Source organism: Centroberyx gerrardi, chromosome 18 (genome assembly GCF_048128805.1).
Source record: "Centroberyx gerrardi isolate f3 chromosome 18, fCenGer3.hap1.cur.20231027, whole genome shotgun sequence".
NCBI lineage: Eukaryota > Metazoa > Chordata > Actinopteri > Beryciformes > Berycidae > Centroberyx > Centroberyx gerrardi.
The window spans coordinates 13659358-13684098 of record NC_136014.1 but is presented as its reverse complement, the minus strand read 5'-3'; the positions used below and the strand labels follow the sequence as shown (position 1 = coordinate 13684098).

General features: G+C 41.2%; 2 protein-coding genes across 3 annotated transcripts in view; both read right to left on the bottom strand.

Annotated features, from left to right (window-relative positions):
• Window positions 1-1359: 1359 nt before the first annotated feature.
• Window positions 1360-12955, bottom strand: ccm2 (CCM2 scaffold protein). Of its 2 annotated transcripts, none has more exons than XM_071902320.2 (10): window positions 12573-12955; window positions 8464-8640; window positions 8192-8275; window positions 7770-7953; window positions 7042-7178; window positions 6318-6453; window positions 5915-5972; window positions 5433-5568; window positions 4158-4296; window positions 1360-2702 (listed from the first exon to the last, which is right to left on the bottom strand). In XM_071902320.2, exons 1-10 carry the CDS (start codon window positions 12600-12602, stop codon window positions 2398-2400), a joined length of 1386 nt encoding a protein of 461 aa, XP_071758421.1. In that variant the 5' UTR covers window positions 12603-12955; the 3' UTR covers window positions 1360-2397. The 2 variants fall into 2 exon arrangements, with proteins under 2 accessions (XP_071758421.1, XP_071758429.1); XM_071902328.2 differs by lacking the exon at window positions 12573-12955 and adding an exon at window positions 9573-9720.
• Window positions 12956-21010: 8055 nt separating this feature from the next.
• Window positions 21011-24741, bottom strand: part of xkr6b (XK, Kell blood group complex subunit-related family, member 6b) — a 53364-nt gene continuing 49633 nt past the window's right edge. Inside the window, exon 3 of the mRNA XM_071902377.1 lies at window positions 21011-21981. Coding sequence (XP_071758478.1) covers window positions 21011-21981 — 971 coding nt within the window. The remainder of the gene's footprint in view (window positions 21982-24741) is intronic.

Sequence of the window (24741 nt, the reverse complement as noted above, 5' to 3'; positions counted from 1 at the left end):
TCCAGCTGCAAGAGGAGTCTGAAGTGAATCATGAGTCAAAGGCTTGAAAATATTTTTCAGTTATAGGGTTAGTTATAATGTTTGAGCTTCACAAGTCTCTTTGCAGGCATATAGGTCATGGTCCTACCCACAAATCGACATTGTCATCTGTAGTATATCTATACTTCATGACTCTGTTCCTGTGAAATCACCCAAAAGTTGTCTATCCAGTCCAGTCACAGACTGCTAAGGGTTTAAACCACTTACCTTTATGGCCAAAAATTTCTAACTTTATTTGCTTTGTGTGCAATGACCCTTTCATTGAAACAACAGCTTCCAAGCAAACAAAACATTAACACCAATCTGATTCTTCTTTATGAGACAAGCTCATGCAAGGTGATGGAGGCATTCCACTCATTTATGTAAATATAATTCCCAAACACGTTGTAAAACACAGCATGGAATCTTTTAATGTCCTTCTTAAACCAGCTGGTGTACTATTAAATAATTACTTGCTTGAAATGAGGCACTGGAGTGATTCTGTTCCCACTAAAATGGGATTAACATGAGAATTTACAAGAGGCCAATTAGGACTCCTCCATGCAGTGTGAGAAAGCAGACACCATCCCATTACACAGGGATGTCACAAACCCTCAATCATTTACTCTTTGCCTACCAAAACAATGACGCAACCTTGTCACAAACAGTTAAGTTTTACAACCAACCAAGGATAGCCTGCCTGTGCAATGAGAAAGAATCTGTACTTTCATGGTGAGATCATCGGCTCCTTGATTATCTCATCCCTTTGTTCCTGGCAGACAGTGCCTCAAGCCAAAGTGGCTATTTGAGCCCAGGTGTAGCGTTCCACTCTGTAAATGCACTCCTATACCTCTGGTCCCTTCCCACAACACATCTGAAACTTTGCTGCATGAAAGTGCCTTTTGGTTTAAAAATCATAACACAGTAGATCCGTGAAGGCAAGTGAGCAAGGGCACGTACGGGGGATGGCTTTACAGAATGGAATGTGTCCGGGTTGTCCTGCCAGTTTCTTGTACCTCAGACTGACAAAACTAATCCCTAACTTTGAAGGTATTCAGCAACGTCCAACAAGATTGCTTTGATGAAACCAGGGCTGAAATTTCAAAGCAGCTTAGGTGCATCCAAGCAAATGACCACTCAGAAGGGATCATGATCACAGATTAGAAACCTGATTTATCCACCTCTTTTAGTCCACTCAATTTAATCTAACTGCTAATCTAACTTCAAACTACATGCCAGTGAACACCGATAATGCAACAGACAAGTGTCAAGGATAATAGTCACATCTTGCAGAAAGATATTGTGATGCTAGTAATTTTACATGACACCAACAGACAATAATTGTAAATAGCTGTTATTTAATAACCATGATTTGCTCATCAACTGTAGTTACAGTTCATAATTCCATGTCTGTGTCTTGACAGACACTTGGCAGCAGTACTGCAGTGTAAAGGCACAATGACAGATAAATGGGGAATCTACAGTAATGTCATACAACACAACAAGATGACCTGCATGAAAACAAAAACCTAAAATAGAAATTTTCCATCAGCCATTAACTAACTGGCTTTGTCAAATATTGTCCCCGCCCACTCAATTGCTGTAATTGAATGAGAATTTTCAGTTTTACAGCATTTCCTTGGTCAGTTTGAATAGGGCAAAATTATATAAATGAGTAAACATTGATAGCAAGTGATAGTGTAAAACAAACTGGTACACAAATCATATGAAACAATATATATAGCCAAAAGTTACACTCTCACAGCAACGCACAAACAAATGTGAAGTAAATAAAGAACAACAACGTTCTCCTGGTGGATGAAGTTGATTGACCTATAGTAATACAAAAGCATAAAACAGTACAGCCTCAGTCTTAAACTTCCATAACATGTACATAGTCCATTGATGGATACTCCAGTCTTTGAAGGTATTCAAGACAAACTTTTAAATTACCCTCAATGACTCTGGAGTTATCCGCTACATTGTTGACAGCAGTGGCAGATACTGCCAATAAATGAATACAAAACCAAACCTTAAAAATTTTCTCGGAGGCTATGAATGATTTTGAAATGCAGCAACTTCATAAACGATAGCCTAAACTGATTGCATGTAATCTACAGGGTCTGCATAAGCGCATTTGTTGACTTCATGTTTTTATGGCAGTAGGCTGAAGATATCCTTGAGGGCTCACCGACTATGGATCATCCCCTTGACAATTTGAGGAAAAACAAAATGTTAAAACTAATCTAAGATCAGTGCCAAGGACCACCTTCACCTGATCCATTCAGTTCATGCCTACTGGCCACAACAGTATCCTGATGAGTGGCCGCCATTTAATGTCCTCAGCTCTTACAAAAATACCTCCCTTTATTCACCGTGTCAGGGCGTGACTCCCTCCTGGTCCATACTGCAGCCAAGTGCTTCAATGTCATTACTGATATCAGTGATCATGCGGTCCCATTCATCACCCTCTGAGGCCTCCTGGCCCCCGTCTGATCCCCCGCTGTCACCACTCCCTCCTGCAGCTCCGTTGCCGTTGGTGGTGGAATCAGAAGCGGAGCTGGCCGTGCGCCGGTAGCGGCCAAAGCTGTCTGTGATGATGCCTCGGCCGTCCTTGACGCCAATGGTCTCAAGGAAATTCTCAAAGTGCTGGCTGTCCTTCTCTGGTATGAAGGGACGCAGGCCTGCAGGGAGAGGGAGAAAGCTAGCTGGGTAAGAATCAGAAGTCAACGAGCTACACATTAGTAATTGCCCACATACTGGTGCCAGCAAAAAAACGTTATCTGTTACTCTTAAGAGGCTGAAAATTATATCTTACTTGTAAAAAAAATAGTCCAACACCATTTTTACCCTGCCTTCCTGTGATGTACTGACAAATAACTTATGCTCAAAGCTAAGGGCTACCACTGAGTCTGTGGCTCCCTTAAAAAGTAAAAAGGTCACTAATAAACCAATAGCCCCATGGAAAAATTAGGAGATTGCATGACTTAGATGGATAGGCCGCAGGGCAGAACGCAAGTGGAGGAACACTAAGCTGCAACTCCATTATGACATTTTAAAGGACAGTCTTTCAAACTGACTGTTAGTGCTACCAGGCAAGCATACTACATCAGACTGATTTCTAACAACCAGGGCAATCCTAGATTTTTATTCTCAACCACTGATTGGCTGATCAACTCTACCCTTGCTGTTGAGAGTGAGTTAATACCCTCATCTAAGTGTAATAGATTAACCACGTTCTTCAGAGACAAGATACCAAATATCAGGACTGACCTGTCTTCTAAAATTAATGATGAATAGATTTTAACAGATCCTCCATCACCACCAGAGGGCAGTCTAGAATGCTTCATCAAGGTTGAGGAGGATCTGTCATACAAAGTCATAAATAAGCCTAAGTCCTAAGTCTTGATCTTATCCCCACTTTCTTTTAAAGTGTTTAACTGTTTGTCAGGATAAGTGCTACATATTGTCAACCACTCATTACAAACAATCTATTCTTACAACGGCTACTGTATGACCCTTGATGAAAAAGCCTCCTCTGAACTAATTACAGGCCAATTTCAAATTTGATGTTTCTCAGTAAAATACTTGCGACGCTGGTCTACATCCAACTGACTGAGTTTTTGAATACAAACAACATATTTGAAAAGTTCCTATCTGGCACAGAGAATTCTCATGTGATGGTCGTAAATTATATCAGAGTCAATCTTGATGCTAATAAGCTCTCTGTTCCGGTGCTTCTTGACCTGACTGCAGCCTTTGATAGAGTAGACCGTGTGATCCTCCTAAATAGATTGCATGAATGGGATGGTCTTTGTGGCACGGTTTTAAATTGGTTAATGTTTTACCCAGTAAATTGTGACTTCATTGTTTGTTTGGGTGAGCACTCCTCATAGGGAGTTGGCGTTACATGTGGTGTGCCCCAAGGCTTGATTTTAGGCCCAATTCTTTTTAGCCTTTATGTGATCCTACTAGAGGCCATCATTCACAAACACAGCATTTGTTTCCACAGTTATGCCGATGATACACAGCTGTATAGCTCAGTGATGTCAGATAATCTGCGTCCTATTAATGCCCTTAGTAACTGTTTTTCAGAGATGTAAAAAAAAAAATCGTAGGACAGGAAGAGGGGTTTGTACCAAGTAGGAGGAACTTCCTGCTGTCCCCGTAGAGTTGTCGCAGATTAATACAGAACTCGTGGATGGAGGCACCGTTACGGTATTCATGGAGCAGAGTAGCAAATTGCTGGATCTCCTGAGATGACAGCTTGGTCCGCAACTAGGAGGGAAAGGAAAAAATAAATAAATAAAAATGAATATTGCCTTCAATGCCACTGAATAATTATAGGACTTATCTTTGTGTGTACCTTGATAGAAAAAAAACCCATTACATGCTAGCATATTGTTTCCTTAAGTAACAGGCACTTTCTCAGCTCAGTTTTATTGCTCGTCTTTGTGTTTTTATTTTAACTTGTCTCTTTTTTATGTTTGCCAGAAGGGCAAACATCTACATGTGCTGATGTCGCTAAGACTGAGGATTTTCAAGGGGTCCTTCTTGAGCTGTGCATGTCTGAAATGTCTGTGCTAGTAACCTGATTTTTTTCTGGAAATTACAGCCCAACAAACAGGAAATAAAACCAGGATCTGCAACCGGGCTGGCTTTAAAAAAATGCCAGATGATGCCAGTGCCGGTGAAAGAAATAGCCAAAATAGAGATTCTATTCATAGGATGTTAGCCAGCTAAGGTAACAGAAGACTTCAGCAGCTGCATTAGAAGTCTACCACAGATCTGATGCAACTTCAATCATAATGTTTCAACTGGCCAAACTCTAGTCTAGATTTTTTTTTAAAAGTTGCCATTGTTCATTGTATTTTGTAAAGCGATCAATCTAGAGTATATTGTCTCTCTGTGAAGCTGACAGTCAGCTGAGGTGAATTCCTAACCCTCCTCTCAGTATTAGAAGAGATGCAGATGTGGATAAGTTTCTTTAGTGATTGGCAACGTCTAAACCAATATTTTTACTGCCCACCTAATTGTAGACCAAGTAATACACCAACTATAGGACATCTGTTTTGCGTTACTCAAAATGGGATATGCTTCCCTGAATAGTACACTTTCTAGGACACATCAATTCAGATTGACTTTATTTTTCATAATTTTTAACTGGTTTTCAGAGGGAAGATTAGTTTCTCCATATATTACATGGATATATGTATATCCTTCCAGGGCTCTGGATATATGTGGATATATATACATGTATGCACACACACATATACCATGGTGTAGTCCTGCAATACATAAATTACATTAATGTATCCAGTGAAGTATGATTCTTTCATACCGGTTGACTCACTTTTTAGAAAACAGTCTCAAGCAAAGAGAGAGAGAGAGAGTGAGAGAGGGAAGCGTCATACCGTGGTCATGTAGTCCTGTAGCAGCTCTGCAGCAGTGGTACTGAGCTCCCCCTCACTGGCAGTCTTCGTCTGAGGCGATGCTGGGGTGGAGGCCGATGGAGAGTTCCCCCCTGCTTCCAGTGAGCCCTGGAATGAACTGAGAGAAGAAAGCACACCTCATGAGGCTGATTTGTGCTTTGTGCTAATCTGCAGACACTATTTTTGGCTGTCAATCTGTGGAAAATCTGTGTTTTGTGAATACTGAACTACCACCATCTAAAAACAAAAAAAAACAAAAAAAGAAACAGTTTTGTGGATATGAAAGCGAGTGGTTAATGAGTCAGCAGATTCCATGTCAGCCTGGTCATGGCACAGATGGTGTAGAGTGTAAGTGACACAAATTTTGAAGAGTGAGGTATTCAGGCAGTAGTGACAAACAGTAACAGGAAACTTTCACCACTTTCTGATATCATCAAGGCAGGACTGCTCGACTGTGTACTTACAATGTGCTGGCCTCTGCTTCAAAGGCCTCCTTAACATCCACTTTGCTTGATGAGTCATCTGCAGAATTAGGGACGTGCATATTGACAGGTTCAGACAATGTAATGATGACTAACCAACTCTGCATACGATGTTGAAGTTTCACAACTTTGGTTAGACTAGATTACACCAAATAAAATTTTACAAACATATTTATTAAACTTACTTGAGAAAAAAAAACATAAAATAAAATCATACGTTAAAGTTATGTACATGTTCCAATCACTAATAAGTTACACTGATTACCATTCCCCTGGGAAGTATTTGGTGGGTCCTTTTCCAAACCAATAAATCAAATCAATCAACCAACCAAGTAACCAATCAGTTTGTTATTCTCCGAGTCAGCTGATCTGTTCTTTTCCTTACCACTGTATAGGGAAAGGTGCCTGGTAGGCGTAGTGGCTCCGTCAAAAATGGCTCTGTCCAGGAAGTCGATGGTGGACTCCGTGTAAACAATCTGAAAGACCTGGCTGAGCAGAAGACAAAGCTCCTCTGCTGCTGCCTGAAAGACCAAGAAATGCAGTGATTAGCAATGCACTCAAAATTTAGCAAAAGCTAATTCAGGACGGTACCTTGAAAAAAACATTTTATAAAGCAAAGACTGAAAATAGCCTTGTCCAGAAGTGTTCACTTATCAATCTAGCTGTGTCTAAACGTATTAATTCTATGTCTCAATTTTACTTTTGGTAATATTAAGAGTGTTAAATGTCATTTCTTTTAGAAAGCTCATGGCCTTCATACCAGGTAAGAAGAAATAGCTGAATATGCATATTAATAGGTTCAAACTTTTGTTATGCTCTGCATTCCAAACATGAGCAACTGATGGCTATCACATGTCATCATCAGTCTCCTTATACCAGTAAAACTGCATGTTTTGTGGTTAATTCCTGTAGTTGGTTCGGATTACATTCTCACTCCTAACAAACAGCACTTCAGTTTGCTTGGAAGTGGACCAAGACCAGCATTTTCAGGCGGTCCTGGTGCGGTTATTTGGTGCGCACCCGGGTTTGAGTGCCATTGTTCCCAAGAGTTCAATTAAACTGCTGCAACCACACTTGGTGTGAATGCACCCTTACATGAAAATAAATACCTTATTCTCAACGGCCAGCACGAGCAGGCAGCAAACTTCCACGAGTACAGCTCCACTCTCTGATAAGGAGCTGAGGGTCTGGGACTTGTTGAGATCAGGACATGAGCTGGGACAGGGAGAGCCACCCGACTCCTGGGCTGAAAAACAGAAAAACACACACTGTCAAATTCGATTACTGCAATTTTCTATTCTAGCCACATGTGCATTCACTACTTTAACCTGTATTGCCAGGTAGGGATACGCATTTTTCTCAATTAGTAGGCGCAATGATTCGAGGAACATCTAGGGGAGATAGCGTGAACCTCTGCATGTGTTACACTCTCCCCGAAAAACTCCTTGCTGTCAAGTGAAAAGAAGCGGCTGGCAACTCCACGTGCATCGGAGGAGACACGTGGTGGTCTACACCCTCCCCAGCCGACAGGGGGGTCGCGCAATGACAGGGACTGTGGAGCACAATGGGAATTGGCAACGACAAAATTGGGAGAAAACGGGAAAAAGAAAGAAAAAAAAAAAAGGTTATAATGGTCCAATGTTCCTGATAAGCTTTGTGTATTTTTCTAAACAAAAGTCACATGGACTCAAGTAGCTTGTGTTTTGGCAACCTGTTATCCTGCGAAGTTTGGGATTTTTTTTACTTTAGCTTAACCTTTTTTCAACACCCACAGGAACTTAGGGCAGTATTTAGGGAGAGAGAGCAAACATGACCCCTCTCATGCTAAGCTGGGTACCTGTTTTGAGCACCACAAGGTGCAGCGAGTCGTCCCTGATGTAGGAGACAGCAGCAATGTCGTGAATGGGCACTCTTAGGATGATGTCCTCTCCGTCGCGCCACACAAGCTTGATGTTGTACGCAGACAGGCTCACCACTGCATCCTGCTCTGGCGTCAGCTGGCCTGCCAACTGATGTGACTTCTGGGAAACAGGGAGACGAAAGATGAGTTTAGTAATCCATGTTACTGAAGAATGCCATAATATCTGTCAACTTTGAATTCCTATTCCAATTCACCGTAGATTACATAAACCATTTAAGAGTTTACCAATTGTATTCTTTGCTAAAATAGACTGAGCTATAGCTATAACATTCATTGTAACAAAACAATATGTCAGTGACAGATATGGTCAAGTTAAATCCTGTTATTCAGACGCTTACCCTTGCATTGTCAATGAGCTGCAGGACCTCTGTCCGACTTGATGGGTTCAGATATCCTGGAACTGATGTCAGCTGCCCCAAGTACTGGACAAGACAGAACATGCGCTCAATACTACGACTATAGCAACAAATATTGTATGTAGTATATTGTATAGTAAAATATTACCTAATACGTCACAGAAATAAGTGTCATCCATTCTTTTCTATTAACCTACTACTATTTTTTTAAGTTTATGTGTAGAGGGGTTTGTATCTCTGCTAGTCATACTCACTTTGACCTCCTTCTCGATGTAGTCGTTAAGCAGGATGTCAGGGTCAATGCGGTGGTCCGGCTGGGAGAGGGAGAAGGTGTGGAGGGCCCTGCGCTCAGTGGCCTTCTCCTGGGCCTTCTTGTCCCTCCCCTTCTCTCCTTTCAGGAAGACACGCTTGAACGGAGACACGATACCAGGCTAATGGATAAAGAAGAAGAGAGAGAGGAGTTCAGAGAAATTGGAGAGTTTGTCAGTGTGGAAGTCGAACAGCTTCAGTCTGTGGTTTTTTTTTGCAAAGCCCCTTTCCAAAAAACATTTGAGACCCAGGTTGTGTGCATAGCTTATAAGACTCTCTAAAACATAAATAATGGGCAGTCTCTGATCCTCTGCAACAGCATATCATTAGTTTGTCATTAAATTACTCTGTTCATGTCTATAAACACACAGATGACATCATTGCAATGGGTTGGCCAAACAGGAAAGCAAATCGAACGCAGCTACAAGGTTAACCTCCCCGAAAAACCAACAAGAAACCTCTTCACTCTATCAAACTGCTGTTGACTGTGGATCGTATATGCCTTGTAATTTCTGCTGACCCTGCTTTCCCTGACTGTGCTGGTAGCTCCAGCTACCGCAAAGTGAGATAGATGGCCCTCTTTCAGAGTGCAAATGTGCAGCAGTCCATGTTACCCAATATGTGTTGCCGAAATGTAACAATTAGCATTAACAGAAGACATTGCAAAACATTGCATTTGCGATGGTGGTGGTGAGAGGGTGGTGGGGTGGGGGCCCAAGGCAGTGTAAAAGATGGAGAATCGCACGCAGACATCAAAATCAACAAAAAGAATGAGCTGCCACAGCTACCACAGATGTCTCAAGAACAATCTATTTTCCTTCCTCTTCTCAACAATTCTGTACTTACTTTAGAGCCCGATTTCTCAATGCTTTCCTTGCATAATATGGTCAATAAAAACATTAAATCACACAATCCCTTGACAATGAACCACTGGATACGAGAGCCCAGAAGTGGGTTTAATAAAGACTTTGAGAAATTAATTTCACCCATGATGTTAGGCCTATGCACATTAACAAACATGTTCCAAGATTCAAAGCGGTACAGAAAAGCCTACCTCGTAATCCATGAACCCTCGCGCTGGAAGAGTCGCCTATTCAACGGCAAGCACACAGTTGGTGCTTGGCTGTGCGTGGCCACAGACGTTTCTTCCCTCACACTGACTACACTTGTCACCTGTTGCCTCCGCTCACACACAGCCTTAGTGACAGTTGCCAACTGGTGAGTGACATACAGGGTCAAACACAGTCTGTGTGTGTACACGGGGGGCGTGACCCCCACAAAGAAAGGGAAGCGTCTCTGACTGTCTATACTGAGGCACAAGAACAGGAAGGGGGCCAACCACCAACTTCCTGTGATGACACAAACGTTCATGCTTTGAATACCGTCCGCAACACTAACTACAACAGACGTCTCATGACATTTTGCAAACTGCAATACAGGCACAAGAAGGGAGAATGAGATGTGGGCACTTTCAATTCAGAACATCAAATTTCTGAAGTGATGATTCCTTGTATCAAAGCATTGCACTTTAACTATAGTGCACATAGCGAGACAACTTAGACTCTTTTATACGTTGCCTATAATTTGGTATTCTCTTGATTTCCAGTCCTGACACATGATCCCACACTTTAGACTACGCAGAATAGCACAACCTATGACCAGTGCATTATTTAACAGTTCGCAGCTTCAGGACTCTGGTAGAAGACAAGTGCATTAACATTTTATGGCCACTCCTGGTGAAATGTGAGACTACAGCTACCACAGGTGACCCATGGGCATCATGGTAAATGGCCTCATGGTAAATGGCCTCAAAATGAATGAGTGCCACTTTTGTCAAGAGCTTATAGTTTATTCAAAGGAACTGTAAGTGAGGATCTAGCTTCTTCATGTGGTGATGGCTTGTTTGACAACTGAAGAGAGACATACAAACTTTGTAACAATCAAGAAGTGTGGACCTGTGCTGCTAATACAAAGGCACAGGCAAACACAGGAAATTGCATTCATGATTTTGTTTTAACTATCTTCAAAGTAAAACAACAGTGGTGTGTATGAATGACAATCTAAATCTACAAATATTATCATGGCTGGAGGAGTCCACTGGTTATGTATGAGCTGTGCACAGTGAAGCAGCAATGCCATATTATAATAGTCATATAGCTTAAGGAAGACTAATTTAAGCCTTTTTTGCCTTCCAGACTCCCCAAACCTAGGCTATTCTAAAAATGAGCATCAGTTAGGAAAGTATAGGCCTAATGTTATCATAGGGGTCTGAGATGGCACTTGAACCTATGTGTAATGTTGCAACCCTCTATGCAGTGAATACAAATATACATCTGGGCCAAATGCTATTCAATATCACCACCAAGTGGAACAAATAAGAACTGTACGCACTGCTAACACTGCTTCCTACACAGCGCTGATCACCTCCCCTGGACAGTGAGGGCTACACCTAGTCCTTAACAGTACAATCTTTAAATTTATCCTACCATCATCACGACAACGAAAACATTGGCAACAAAGGGTAAATCAGCAGTTTTTTTTAAATTGTTCATCAGGTGTGTTAATTAGCGCTAAGCTGGAATGGAAAAACAATGATTTTCTCCACCATGCAGAGTAGACTTGACTTTCCAAAAAGCTGAATTGCTGCTGGGCCACAGCCTGAACAAACATGAAAAGAAAGTTTCAGTTTGTGGCCACAACCAGAAAACCTGACAAAAGTGCTTAGTTCTTTTAGACTAGATATTTTAAGACCATGGCTTACAAACACCAGTACAAACAAAGTTAACATTGCTGGCACATATATTTGCTTGCCACAAACAACCTTGTAAGCACTAGACTATCACTTCATTTCCTTCCAAATTTCCTTCCCCATCATGAGAAGGAGGCATTAGATGGGAACTAACACTAGCGTCCTTAATATGGGAAAAACAACAGAATGACCACACATTAATTGTAGCCTAGATGTCAGCCTCAGACATCTCAGTTCCTGCCATGGTGTTCAGGCAGTGAGACTGTCAACGTCACATCCCGCCTAGCTTTGGTGGGCCCTGCCCTTCGTTCTCCTCCAGAGCCAACCAGAGGCACAGAGGGAAAATGTAGCATAGCTTTCCCCTTCCAAGAAAAATCAAAGCACTTCCTTCCACAATGTGAGACATGAGACATAATAGGAAGAAAAGATAAAGGCTTGTCTCCAAGAGAGATGGTCGGCTATGAGTCTGAATGTGGAAGATCAGTTGTCATGTCTAACAGGCTAGTTAGGGTGTGTGTGTGTGTGTGTGTGTGTGTGTGTGTGCTTGCGTGCGTGTTGGCACAACTAAGAAGAAGTGCTGACTCCCCCTACCATGAGTGACACTGATGACCGCTGCCTGTGACAGCCGATGGTGAGCATACAAGTCTATTAACACCCACGCCTGCCCATTACAATGAGAGTATGACTCCAGGAAGCCTGGATGTGCTTTCATTACCTTTATGAGAGCAGCACCACCCTTCCTACACCATACCATCTTAATCCTCTCTAATAACAACCTCGCAAAAGATAATACATTGGTCTAATTATTACAATTAACTTAAGAACTTCCACTTGTGTATCTACAATAACTGACATCCATAGCATATGAACACATTATAGCGCAGTTCAAAGCAAAAAGTTTAACAAACTGGCGTTGTGCAGTAGATTACGGAGAAATAAAGATTAATTCAACCTCAAAGTGGACAGAAAGTGGATTGTGATTAACTTAATTGGAAATAACTCGCTTGGTCTATTAGCCTCAATCTGTTGTAGTGCTTCATTTCCGATTGGTAGCGCTTATATTAATTATTTTAATGAAGTGAATACAAGTTAGTTAACGTATCACTGTAGTACCACGAGTGCTTCATAACTGCCCGCTAAACTTAATTTACTGTTTGCTACACTTAGTTAGCTAACCTTGCAGTAATCTGTGTAAAGACAAGAAGAGAGATATCGTAGCAAAAGGCTAGCTAGTTGGTGAACACTACGTTAGCATGCTAGCCAGCCAACTTGCTGACTGGCTAGCATGTTTTTTGCCCAACTTACCTTTTTCACTTTTTTCACATCATCCTCCATTTCTATGTAAGGATCCTCTTCTTCATATTCAGTTCTGCGTTGGGGTATCGAGGAGACAAGACATAACTGGCGAAGCTCCTAACCTGTGCAAAGGCTGGCTGTAATAGTTATCTGACAGTAGTTAGCTTGCTAGCTTAGCCTAGCCTAGCATTAGGAAAGTAATGCCCAAATTTGAGCTTATAACAAAACGCCATCCCCGCTGTAGCATTATTCCTCAGCGACAGGGAAGAACACCCACGTGTCTTCAATGCGAAAAGGTTATGCTTAAGTGCAATTATAACAGCGAAAGATATAGTCTAAAAAGAAAACAAACTCAGACAAAACAGCCAAAACTTTTCAATCCTGCCGCCATTTTGGGCGTTGAACTGTGGTCCAGTGGTCCAGCATGCTTTGCACAGCAAAACAGCTACCGAAAGAAGTGAGGGGTATGGGCGGCTACTACTGTGATTTTACATGAGATCTCAGCGTAAAGCGCACAAACACAGTTGTACTGTTCTAATAATAACATTAATAGCTTATCAACTTGTGACCTAGAATTAAGGATTGATCAATTTATTCAGTGAAAGGCTCATTAGCATATAGTTGACCTATAAGACCTGTGAATGATGGCCTTCTGATGCAGTGGGCATCAAACAAGGTGGAAAATCATCCACAAACAGCCACCTTTCTCATCTTTTCTGTTTCACTCACTTTGAAGCTAGCAAAGAATGACAAAAGACAAAGCTGAAATTCCTTCCACGTATCACAGAAAACTGACGCTCATGTCATAATTTATTAAAAAATAAAACAAGAATATTATTCCAGTGAGCTAGCATTTTACTATTTATTGTAAAGCACTCTGATTGGCTGTAAAGCACATAGTATCACTTTGTAAATTATTTATTGATTATTTGTTTGTTTGCTGGTAGATCATAGCCTAGTTCATGACTTCTGTTCCTATTAAACAATAGCTTTTTAACAAGTGGATCAGGGTGGCATTTAAGCCACAATAGGGGTTTGAATTGTGAGCTACTATGGATTTTTGATAAATTGTCATGTTCATGGTCATCATCTTTAAAGGCCTAATGCATGTGTTATAGGCCTAGTTCAACTGGTTTCCCTGTTAACTGCCCTACCACTAGCTATAATTATTTTTTCAATTTAGTTAAGATAATTTTTCACTCTCACATGAGTTACCTGAGCTATTCATACAGTCAACTACATGTGTTTTTGAAGCTGTAATTTTATTAAACGTTTGTTTAAAATGGACCAAAATCTGATTTTTACTTCTTACTTCTACATCTTCCATCTTTTATTCAGTTAAGCTATAGGTAACCACAATAATAGTGTTAAGAAATCACCACCAATCACACTATATCCCAAAAATTATTTATAATTGTTTAAAATATATTACAATACTTCATAATATGAGATATTTAGTGTATTAATAATTCCACTAGAGAGATAAAATACAAGTGTTTATTAAATGTTGGTAAAAATGGGAGCATAACACCCCCCACCCCAACCTTTTTTTTTCTTTTGAACTAAAAATGTCTCACAATTTGTATGCACAAGTCATTTCGCATGCATGGTTTTTATAGTTTCTTTGCTAAATACAAAAGACTGCAAGTTCAAAAAAAGGTATGTGTCACATATGACTACATCTATATTTTAAGTATTTTTCCAGTCGGCAAATTTGAGCGGAATAAATTCCTTCAAAACTGTACAATGACCCAATGCTTAGCGAAATGATTTCAACCCTGTATATTTCCTGGATTGACAACGCATTAAAAGAATAATATCAGTATTTTTGACATGTGGATACTATAGGGCACTAAATTTGTTGAGCACATCTGAGGATCTGAGAATGTACCTCGAAAAAACCCACACAAAAACATAATTTGATAAAAATGACATTTTGTGTGGAGAATCCTCCTCCTAGCAGGCCAGATTACAGACATTTGACCCTGTGCCAAAAATGCTGCATTTAATGATATACTAAAATCATGGAATCGTTAGGCCCATTCAGTCAACTTCACTGGTTGCTGCCCTATGGGCTAATTTTCAGATGAATGTTAAGAATAGTCTGTTTAAGTGACATTGTAGTTCAGGAGGCCTAACTATAATGACTATAATAATTCATATTTAATTGATATGCTCTCTGCAGACCAGACATTGTGCTTTTGTCCACCCATGTCTGATGGGCTACTTGTACTAATCACAGGCTGTTGCAAATGCCAAGACATTTACTGTAAAACATTATAGTAGGACACATTCAATAAATCCTTCAGATCTGCTGTTATAGCTGGGGAAAATTTTCATAAGTGTGTAGGCCTACATCATACATCACATCTTATACATATACCCTTGCAGGCTATATAGCCACTTTTGATCTGACAAAATGTGAAACGTGCATGTGAATACAGTACTGGTATATTTTGCACTTTCAAATACTATATTTATTTTTCTCTTCTGGGATGAACAGTCTGATATATTAATCTACAGTAAGGCTTAACATTACATTTTTCGGCATAATATTTCTCTTTTCATCTAAAAACCAAAACATACAAAAAGAACTTTAGCACCATATGTTATTAATAATATTCATATTGTTCCCAAAAATAGGGGGTAGGTACAATACTGGACATCAGTTTTGCTTTTTTAAAGAACGGGGATTCCATGAAACAATTTACTTACATTTTATATTTAACAACAACAAAGAAATCATTCCTTATATTATATGTTCTCAATCACAACATAGGTTGTATGAGTACACTTTCATAGAGATGCTACAGATTGTAGCAAATTGTTTGCTTACTGACATTGTGCCAACTTTTGGAATACCCCAGATAAATCATATAGCCTAGGGAGTATCCTGATAGATTTGTGAAATACACCAACAAGCTAACACAATCTAGAAATTGATTGAATATTTAACAAAGCAATATTTTCCAACACCTTTGATAACAATTTCAAAAATCAGCAGCAATTAATATGACAACCATAGTCGCTTCATTGGAATATCAAATCCATTTTTTAAACAAAATATTACAGCCAATTCTACAGTAACAACAAAAATAGATACACACAGGTTAAGGACATAGAGATGACAGGAATTTACAACACAGCAATCACGTTCTATACTTTTTACCCAAGTTCCATTATCAGAAGTACGTTTGTGCTCCTGGGCATGTGCCAAAATGATGCATTTTTGTCATTTGCCAGTTTCATTCTCTCAGAAAAAAAATAAATAAATCCTAGTGCAGATTGAATCATAGAAAAACGAAAATCTATGCTGAAACCATCATGATAAACATTACATGAACGTAGAATAACTGTTGTTATTGTGCAGATTGGAAAATCAAAGTGGCACCATTGAGAGTTGAGTTCTGCTGTAAACTGTGTAGAGTTGAGGTGCTAGTTCCCGAGCATTGTGAGTCTGCAAGTTTTTGGAAGCAGAGTCTCTCAGTCAACCGGAAGGCCATGCTCTTAGAAAGCCACAAGGTGGACTCTGCAGTCCACAGATAGTGGTAGCACCTTGTAGATGTATTTATTCAGCACCAGGTTATAAACAAAAAAAAGTAAAAGAGAAAAAAAATGCACCGTTGTATCATCTGAGCATACTGCTCCAAATGGTCAAACAGATGGTCATGACACAAAGGTACAGACTTTAACCAAGTCAAACACTACAATGGCCTGCTGCTACACATTAATGCAGAAATCAGAGGGGTCATTGTGCAGTAGAGAGCACTTACATGCTAAATGTTGAGGGTCACCTCACAATGAGTTCTAAAGGCATGCTGGGAGGTGGCGGGAAAACCAGGAAATGAGGTAATTCAAGAGTGAATCAGTGATTGGGCCTGTTTCAAATATATCATTCCACTGTAAGAAGATGCAACATAACTGATATTTTTGCGCATTTTGTCATCATTGACTTCTTCTTCCATGTTTTTTTTTTTTTCTTTTTTTTTTTCCCCCACTGCAGGCATTATTCATTTGGCTAGAAGATGTATTGTTCACACAAGACAAACGACACAGAAAGTTTACGTCTTGGCACTACAAATCATTCATCTTTGCAAGACAGAAGAAGATGTAAAGGCATAGACAAAAGTACATAACAATCATAGACCAAATTGTTCAGTATCGTCGTGGCTGTCATCTATCATGACTATCAATCAAACAATCCAAACCCCTTGGTTTTAGCTTGCTCAAACATAAGAAAGATGTGGAACCCTACGTTCAAGTACAGAAGATGTTCAGTATTGCCTTACTTTTTCTCCTTTGTCTTCTTGAATAACCAGTAACTGGGTTTCACACAACAATACCCATCACTTGGTTCTGTCACATTCTGCAATTAGCTCCAACATTGTAACTCAAAACAGTGCGGTCCTTTCGATGGTTTTGAAAACTTGGATGAAACCTTAAGACTAAGTAGCATCTTTGATCGAGGTCTAAGCTGAATTTGTGATAGAATCTAGAACTTGGCTTGATCTGGGTTGGGGAGACAGACAAGGGGTAACATTGTTTGGTGTTGTCATCTTGGTTAGTGTGCTGGCACATGAAACAAGTAAAGAAAGACATTGGCATTGTTGTTTGCGGACCTGGCTGCCATGGCTGGATTGAAGCACCCAAAGTAACAAGGCACAACAAGGAGTGAGAAGCAAACGCTTGCTGTTCAAACGCTCTTGCTGTGTGTTGTGGCTGTTGAGGGATGTGGAGTTGGGCAGGTAACTTGACAGAAGGAATTCTCTGTAGAGGATTTGCTTGTGACCTTGTATATGGTATAAAGTTTGACAGGCTGAATACTATACTTTACAGTATAGAAACAGCTGCCACTCGCTCTCTTGTGTATCTTAGCTTGAAAACCCGTGTATAATCTTGAGAAAACAAAAGTAATATAGAAAAAATCCTCTCCTTGTCACTAGATATGTGGCAAAATGATGATTGTACTGTAGAAATGTGTAAAATATATGTTTCATAAAATTGGTTGACAAATTAAGTGACATGGTCAAGACCCAGACTTGCACCTAGACTTTTTGTAGACTTAGTTGAGTTGAAATCAGTTGAATTAATCGTCATTACTACTGTTTTAATGACACAGTTATGCAAGCACGAATGCTCTAAATGCTATGTGACATTAAGCACCACTAGATGAAACGCAACAGAGTAGAACATTATCTTGTTTGTGACGCTATATAATATCGTAGTCACACACAAAAAAATGAATGAATCACAGTGTATCTGCACCTGATTTTGACATGTGTCCATGTCTGAAAAAGGTCAATGGTATTCAGAAAGGATGCACCGAATGCCAGGCAGCCAACTACCACAAAAAACCTGCCCCCCTCCCCAAGAATTCATACATGTAAGAATGAGTAATCTCTCACAGGAAAATAAAATGTGCAAACCATAATTTAGTGGTGCTATCCCAGCCAACAGGAGTGGTCCAGGATGCAATATGATAAGGACAAAATGGAGACCCTTGAGGACATGCCTGGGGATGAGAACTGCATTGAGACACCCCTGAGTCAGCTGGTTCAGTGGTCTTATTTGTTGGTCCTGAGGAACCCCTGTATTGGCTGTTTAGTTTAGTTTAACTTTTTTAGTTTGACAATACTATTAATTAATTATTCATTCATTCATTGACTAACTACGAACATGGCTGTTCATTCACTACGACAGAGAGGAACTACTCTGAGTACTATGGTAAACAATGAACAAGTTGGTTGTTTGCATACACATGTATATCTATACAGATGGTGTGTCGGATGTTTGCTCCACTCAAGCTGACCCAACAGTTCTCAATTACTCAGGGCTGAACATCGCTTTTAAGCTGAAGGGTGGCGGACCCTGGATGTTGAAGCTCTTGGTTATGGCAGTGTACCTCATTGCATGTTCTCATGTCAGGATCTCCAGTTGTTCAGCCTCAACCCCGTTGTTCAGTTACCAGAGAGTGAGTGTTTCACAGGAATATCCCAAAGCCCAGCACTCTAGAGACGGGTAAGAGGGCGGAGCAGCAACCAGGGATGGAGCGGAACAATCGGCGAGAGAACAGAGCTGTGTGAGAGGGCCGAGGAGACACACGGACAAGCACAGACGAAAATAAAACACATGCGTACACACACACCGACATGCAAACGTACTTAGATCCCCAGCCAATACATACTGTAGGCCGTACAGTACATGCTGACAGGTAAACACACGTCTTTCTCACACAGGCACACAGAGAAACACACATAACTCCACTCATGCCCTTTCACAGAATCTGTCCTCATGTTCTTTTCCAACCCTGGCAAAAACCCCCTCACCCCTTTAGCCTGGACCTACGTGGCATCTGCTTTTTTACAGTACGATGTTAGCAGGCACATGGGGCCACAGCTAAGCAGAGAGCCAGTGAGCCAGGAAAAGGAACCTCTATTTTGTGTCGGGCTGTTGGGCATCCCTTGTTGGGTGCATTTGTACTAATGCCTCATACTAAAGTCATGCCAAACACTACAATGTAAAAAACACACATTATATATTCAGATGAATCATCGAGTAAATAGATAAAATCGGAGTATGAAATGCATTCATTTTTCTCATGAATTGTTCAGTAGCCCTCTCTGGAATTTTTAGTCAAGCTCCTTTGACATTGAAGGCATTTTTTTTTCATGGGTGAATACAGTAGTCAACCCCATGGGTATCTGTGGTGGATAGCTCCCACAGATTCAGTTGGGAGATATATATCAATGTATAATTGCTGCACGGCAGGCCTATAGGTGGCATACCTTTTGCATTGCCTCGATCTACTGGCTGAAGGGGGCAAAGAAATAGGAAAGACAGTACTGTAAGACATGTGATTTGGCTTTGTTTAAACTGCACTAGCAGGTGCCAGAACAGTTGCCCTGTACACCCATGTAAGAGCATAGCCTCTTTGAGGGCACACTAATTTGGAGAAGTATACCTTTAACACTGCAATATGTTTTGTTATGTAAAAAAGTACGTTCTGGCAAAATATAGTTATGTCAATGAGTATAAATGTGGGACACGAATATGCACTGAAGTATAATAGCATATAAATATCTTCTCAGATTTGTCATGATTTTGTTTTTTTCAAGAACTTATGACAAGTCTTTGCACCCAATAAGCATATATTAATCAACCTAAAACCTTCGTCCAAAAGAAAAAAGAACAGGGAGGGTGGAAAAGGGAGTACTTTCTAGGATTCAGAAGGGAATGGTGGAGGATTTCTTAAAGGCCGTCTTTGCACTAGACAAAACAATTGTGCAAGTGTGTTAGCTTCAACACACAATTGTACCCCTCTCCCCCTAACTAAACTCATACAATCTTAAAAAAGGTATTTGGAATGTTTTGCTATGATTTCTTATTTGATAATTCAACCCCCCCCAAACCCCCTCAAAATGGTAATTTAGAAAGCTTTGTGCTCTTTTCAACTCTATTCTACTTTCCTTTTTGCTAGTTTTTTGGGGAAAGACAGATAGAATAGAGTGTTTTGTCACCTCAAGAGGTTACTTCTCTGCTCCTAATATTTTGTGCTGTCACAACTAAGGGTAGAAATGACCAAATAAGGCATGCTATTAGAGCTTACCACCAGCAGAGGGCAGTCTGCATTGTAAAAATTTAATATACGGGTGTAACTGATTGAAGGTCAGTGTGCTTCTTTTTCTTCCAGACATGATACCATTACGATTTAGGATTTTTAACAGAAATAGTACAGCTAGGATACACTTGAGGCACGTGATGTAAAAGCCATTTCAAATTGCTTCTCTTGCAGACATCTTTGATTACGTTAATTTTGTAATTTACAGTATCCTCATATAGTAATTTCAGTGCTTTTTCAGTCATGGGCTAAGGACTTGGTAAACAGTATCATACATTTCAATGATTTACATAAGGAATGGCAGTAAATGTTGGGATGTGCAAAGACTTGCCACCTCTGGGACTCTCCTCCATCATTCCCATCAGGCTTTGCGCCAGTCCCATGTCACAGGGACATACAATATGCCCTTCACAAGTATTCACAGGTTGAATCACCAATACAGTATAATGCATTAAACACATTTCATAATGAAACATTCATACGTTATCTACACACTCATACAGAACCCTCCTCTATGAATGTAGAGGGGTTTATATTAGACTTTTGTATATGTCACATAAGATAGGTTCATAATTTTTCTCTGTACTGTATGTTTTTCCCAAAAATAAATCATGACTGTGTGTTTAGACTGTCTTGACAGATTTTCGGTTAACAAAACACACATCTCCTGCAGGAAAATTGAATGATCATGAAAGAGAGAAAGAGAGAGCGAAGTGTCAAGTGGAAAGAGATCATATCCAGAAAGGAAGAAGAGAAGAATGAAAAAGAGAGAAAAGGTGTGTATCTTTGTGTGTAAGAGAGGGTGAGAGAGCTGTGAGAGAGAATGCCTTCAGAGGGAGGACTCGTACTGCAGGAGTTCATAAAGAAGCGGACCGTCCCTATACCTGATGCCCACCGCATTAGGGCTAATGTACTGCAGCACATTTATGGTCCTGCGCAGGCGCCGATCCACAAAGTGTGCGTCCCAGGCTGGGTAGCGCTTTCTGGGCATGTCTATCTTGATGAGAGGCCCCTCAGGCCGGATGGGCCTGCCGGCCGCATCCACAGGCTCTGTGGACCTCACCTGGAAAACCGGAAGGCAGGTGTCCGTGGCTGTTTCATCTGACTCCACATATTCCCCCGCCAGGCCCCGCGTGGGGGTGGCCTGGGAGCCACGAGGGCCTGGTGTGGGAGCCATGGGCTCAGCCTCGGGGGGTAACGGAAGGCCCCACAGCAGCTCAGCACAGCAGGAGCTGGCCAGCACTCTCAGCCGGGGGCCCATGGGGTGCAGTACCCCATAATAGAGAACCATACAGGCCACACCTGAGGCAAAGCACAGGAAGACGCCGCAGAGGGCAGAGGAGGCATAGGCGTCAGTGGTGGCCGGGTCGCGATAGGCATACCAAAGGGTGCTGAGGATGGCATTCTCTAGCAGTACCACCGTGTAATAGGCCACCATTCGGTACCGCGTCCGACCCTCGCGTACGTTGAACCAGCAGAAGACATAGACCACGCCGACCACCATGTTGAACAGTACCTCCTCCCACTTGGACATGCAGAAGTCGGTGCCGCCATGGATGACCCAGAAAGCCATGGCACACCAGTGGAGCACCACAAAAATGCCAAAGTAGATGTGGAAAACAGAGGCAAATAGGGCAAAGGAGAGCACCCGTGAGGAGATGGTAAAGAGGCGCCAAAACAGATGCACCAGAGCACCTCGGTAACTCATACTCTTCTTGTCGTCACGTGAGTCACGCAGGAGTTTGTGGTAAGAGGCTAGCACCCAGGCCAGGGACAGGAGGGAGGACATGGCAGAAACACCTAGAGATATGGAGAGAGAAAGAGAGAGAGAGAGAGAGAGAGAATAGAAGGAGAGAAAGAGTTTAAGTATGGCACGAGTAAAAGGGTTTATGGAGAGCAAAAAGAATATTGATAGACGGTGGAAGAAAAGATCTAATTTAATTTTAAAAGAACTTGTGTAATGCAGTAATCAAAGAACTTTTTTAACCTAATGACGTATCTTAGGACAATTGTCCTTCAACAGGGCTACATCCTCAACTGAACAGCGACTGCTCATTTTAACCACTGGAGAGTGAACTGAGCCAGGTTTAGTGAGATAAATACAGCACCAGCACATTAGTGCTCAAATGTTGACAATATCACCGTATCACCAGCATTGTTGTATTTCATAATTCGAAGTACTAAATACCAGTTTACAACTCAAAAGTGTTTTAGTGTGGAGTTACTCTTTAACTTTAGTGGAAAAGGTTGGCTAATTGTTGCTTCAACTCTAGCTCTAACCGCAGGCACTCCACGGGGAGAGAAACCAAAGACTGGGCAAAAAACGACTCCCCGCAGTAGCTCTGGCTACTTGGCTAGTATTGACGGTATTGACTGGAGCTTGCAGCTACAAGTGAGCGGCTTTGGGGCCAAATTGTCCAGCAGCACAATGAAATCATCTATTGCAATGTACAACCTATTAACAAAATTAAGTGGTGGAATGGCCCTTTAAGCTTGGCAGTATTTCCGTGCACTTTCCTTATCGGCCACACGTGTCGTTAAACTGCAGAGCAATAGTCTGTCACGAGTATTGCCCACTAGATGGTGTCAAATGAACCGATGACCAATCAAGTTCACTTATACTCAGATAACATATAGCAAGCATATGACACACAGTGCTATCATAGCACTGTGTACTTATAGTAAGGAGTTCTTATAGAGAGCACTGCTATGTTCTCTATAAGCACTTTATATCTCAACTCTTCTCGACTGACATGCATAATGCAGGTACTGCTATTCAAACGAGTAGCTCCGATTGGTCAATAACAATGTCAATCAATATGCTTTTATCCAACACTGACGCAGGCCTGCCCCTTAAGATATCTTCCCATCCAGGGTTATATACTTACTGACTGTAAGCATAATACTCATTTCCAGTGTTAATAGCATGAAGGTAACACTCCTCTGTTTTCTGAATGAACATAACGCAACATGACACCAATAGCCTAGCTTGACTTTTAGCTAGAATCTTTTGTTTTTAACAATTAGCTCACCCTACCAGACTCACCCTAGTCCAGCTGGGAAAATTAATTCATTCATTCCTCGGTTGGAATTAAGCTAGCTTGCTCCAAGCAAGGTGATGGTTTCTCCTCGGCTCCTACTAGCTCTGGGCTAGCCTAAGTCCCTGCTTCAGCAGCTGGAACTATTTGCCCTGCTTGTAAGTTTCTGTGATTTGATCCTCTTCTCTCCTCCCTCCAGAGTGTTCACTTGGTAAGAGTGCTGGGTGACACTCTCTCCAACAACTGATGCTGGTCCTTTCCAGGATTTCCCCTCTATCCAGCTTGATCAGAACTGGGTCTCCTGGATGCAGAGTCCTTAACACTGTGTCACATGTAGTAGGATTGTTGTTGCTTTGCTGCTGCGTCTGATTACTTGACGAGTGACTTGTTTGGCCATTTCGGGTTGATTTCTCTTGAGGCAGAGTGCTGTGGATCTTCCACCCCATCAGTAGCGCTGAACTGACACTTGTTGACATAGTAGGTGTAGCACAGTAGCAAAAGAGCTAACAGTGGGTCAAAATCATACTGAATACAAAAGTTTCTTCAAGCCACACTTGTGGGCCAGTGTCACTGACTACTTGGTTCGTAACACCAGATCTTGCGAAAGCAGCTTTCAGTTTCTGTATGACTTGTTCCGTCATTGTAGTTGTCAGATAATACTTCCAAATAGTGTGAATAATAGTCAGAAATTACTAAATAGTTCTTTCCGATATGGTCGCATATCAGTGGCAATACACTGCCAAGGTTTATCTGGAAGCGGTACTGAATGTAGTGGCTCTTTGCGCTGCGTTCTCTCATGCTCCAAGCAGAACTCACGTTTCCACTGTGCATTTTATGGCACTGATATTCTCTGACACCATACAGTCTCTTTAGCTCGCTCTCTAAATTTAGATAAGCCCTGATGTCCATCGTGAGTACGATCTATCTCCTGCCTCATAGACTGTGGAATGACAATGTGATTGCCTAGTGTGATCAGTCCCTCGCGCACTGGCAGTGAATCTTTCAGTGGATAAAAGTCTGTTACCTTGTCGGGGATGCTTTTAGCATGCTCTGGCCATCCTTCTCTGATTAGCCTCTGTACTATCTGTAGCTCCTTATCATTTTGTGTGGCAGACTTAATCATGTCCAGTTTGTGCTGGGACACAGGCAGGCTGTGAATAACAGCATTGACATGACACGCGACATCTGTCACTGTGGGGCTGTCTTCGTTACATAGTGGGCTACGTGATAATACTTTGGCTATGACCAAGGTTTTGCCTAATGCATATTCTGCTTTTGCATTAAACTGCATCAGTCTCAGTAAGAGTCTTTGACATCTTATCGGCACTGTATCCAAGTCTTTACTGTTAATTAATGGGACTAGAGGCTTGTAGTCTGTGATTAGCCTGAATCTATCTATGTCCACCAGATACCTTTGAAATCGCTCTCATGCCCAGACTCCCGCGAAGCATTCTTTTTATATTTGTACGTACCTGGTTTCTGTCTCCGTTAATCTCCTGGCACAGTATGCGACGGGTTTCCA

Excerpts from the sequence above, each read along its gene's own strand:
- ccm2 (XM_071902320.2), bottom strand. The coding sequence starts at position 12,602 with ATGGAGGATGATGTGAAAAAAGTGAAAAAG. Across the intron at positions 6,454-7,041 it reads TGCTGGCCGTTGAGAATAAG|GCAGCAGCAGAGGAGCTTTG; the intron begins GTATTTATTTTC and ends TTGGTCTTTCAG. Across the intron at positions 4,297-5,432 it reads TACAGGACTACATGACCACG|TTGCGGACCAAGCTGTCATC; the intron begins GTATGACGCTTC and ends TTTCCCTCCTAG.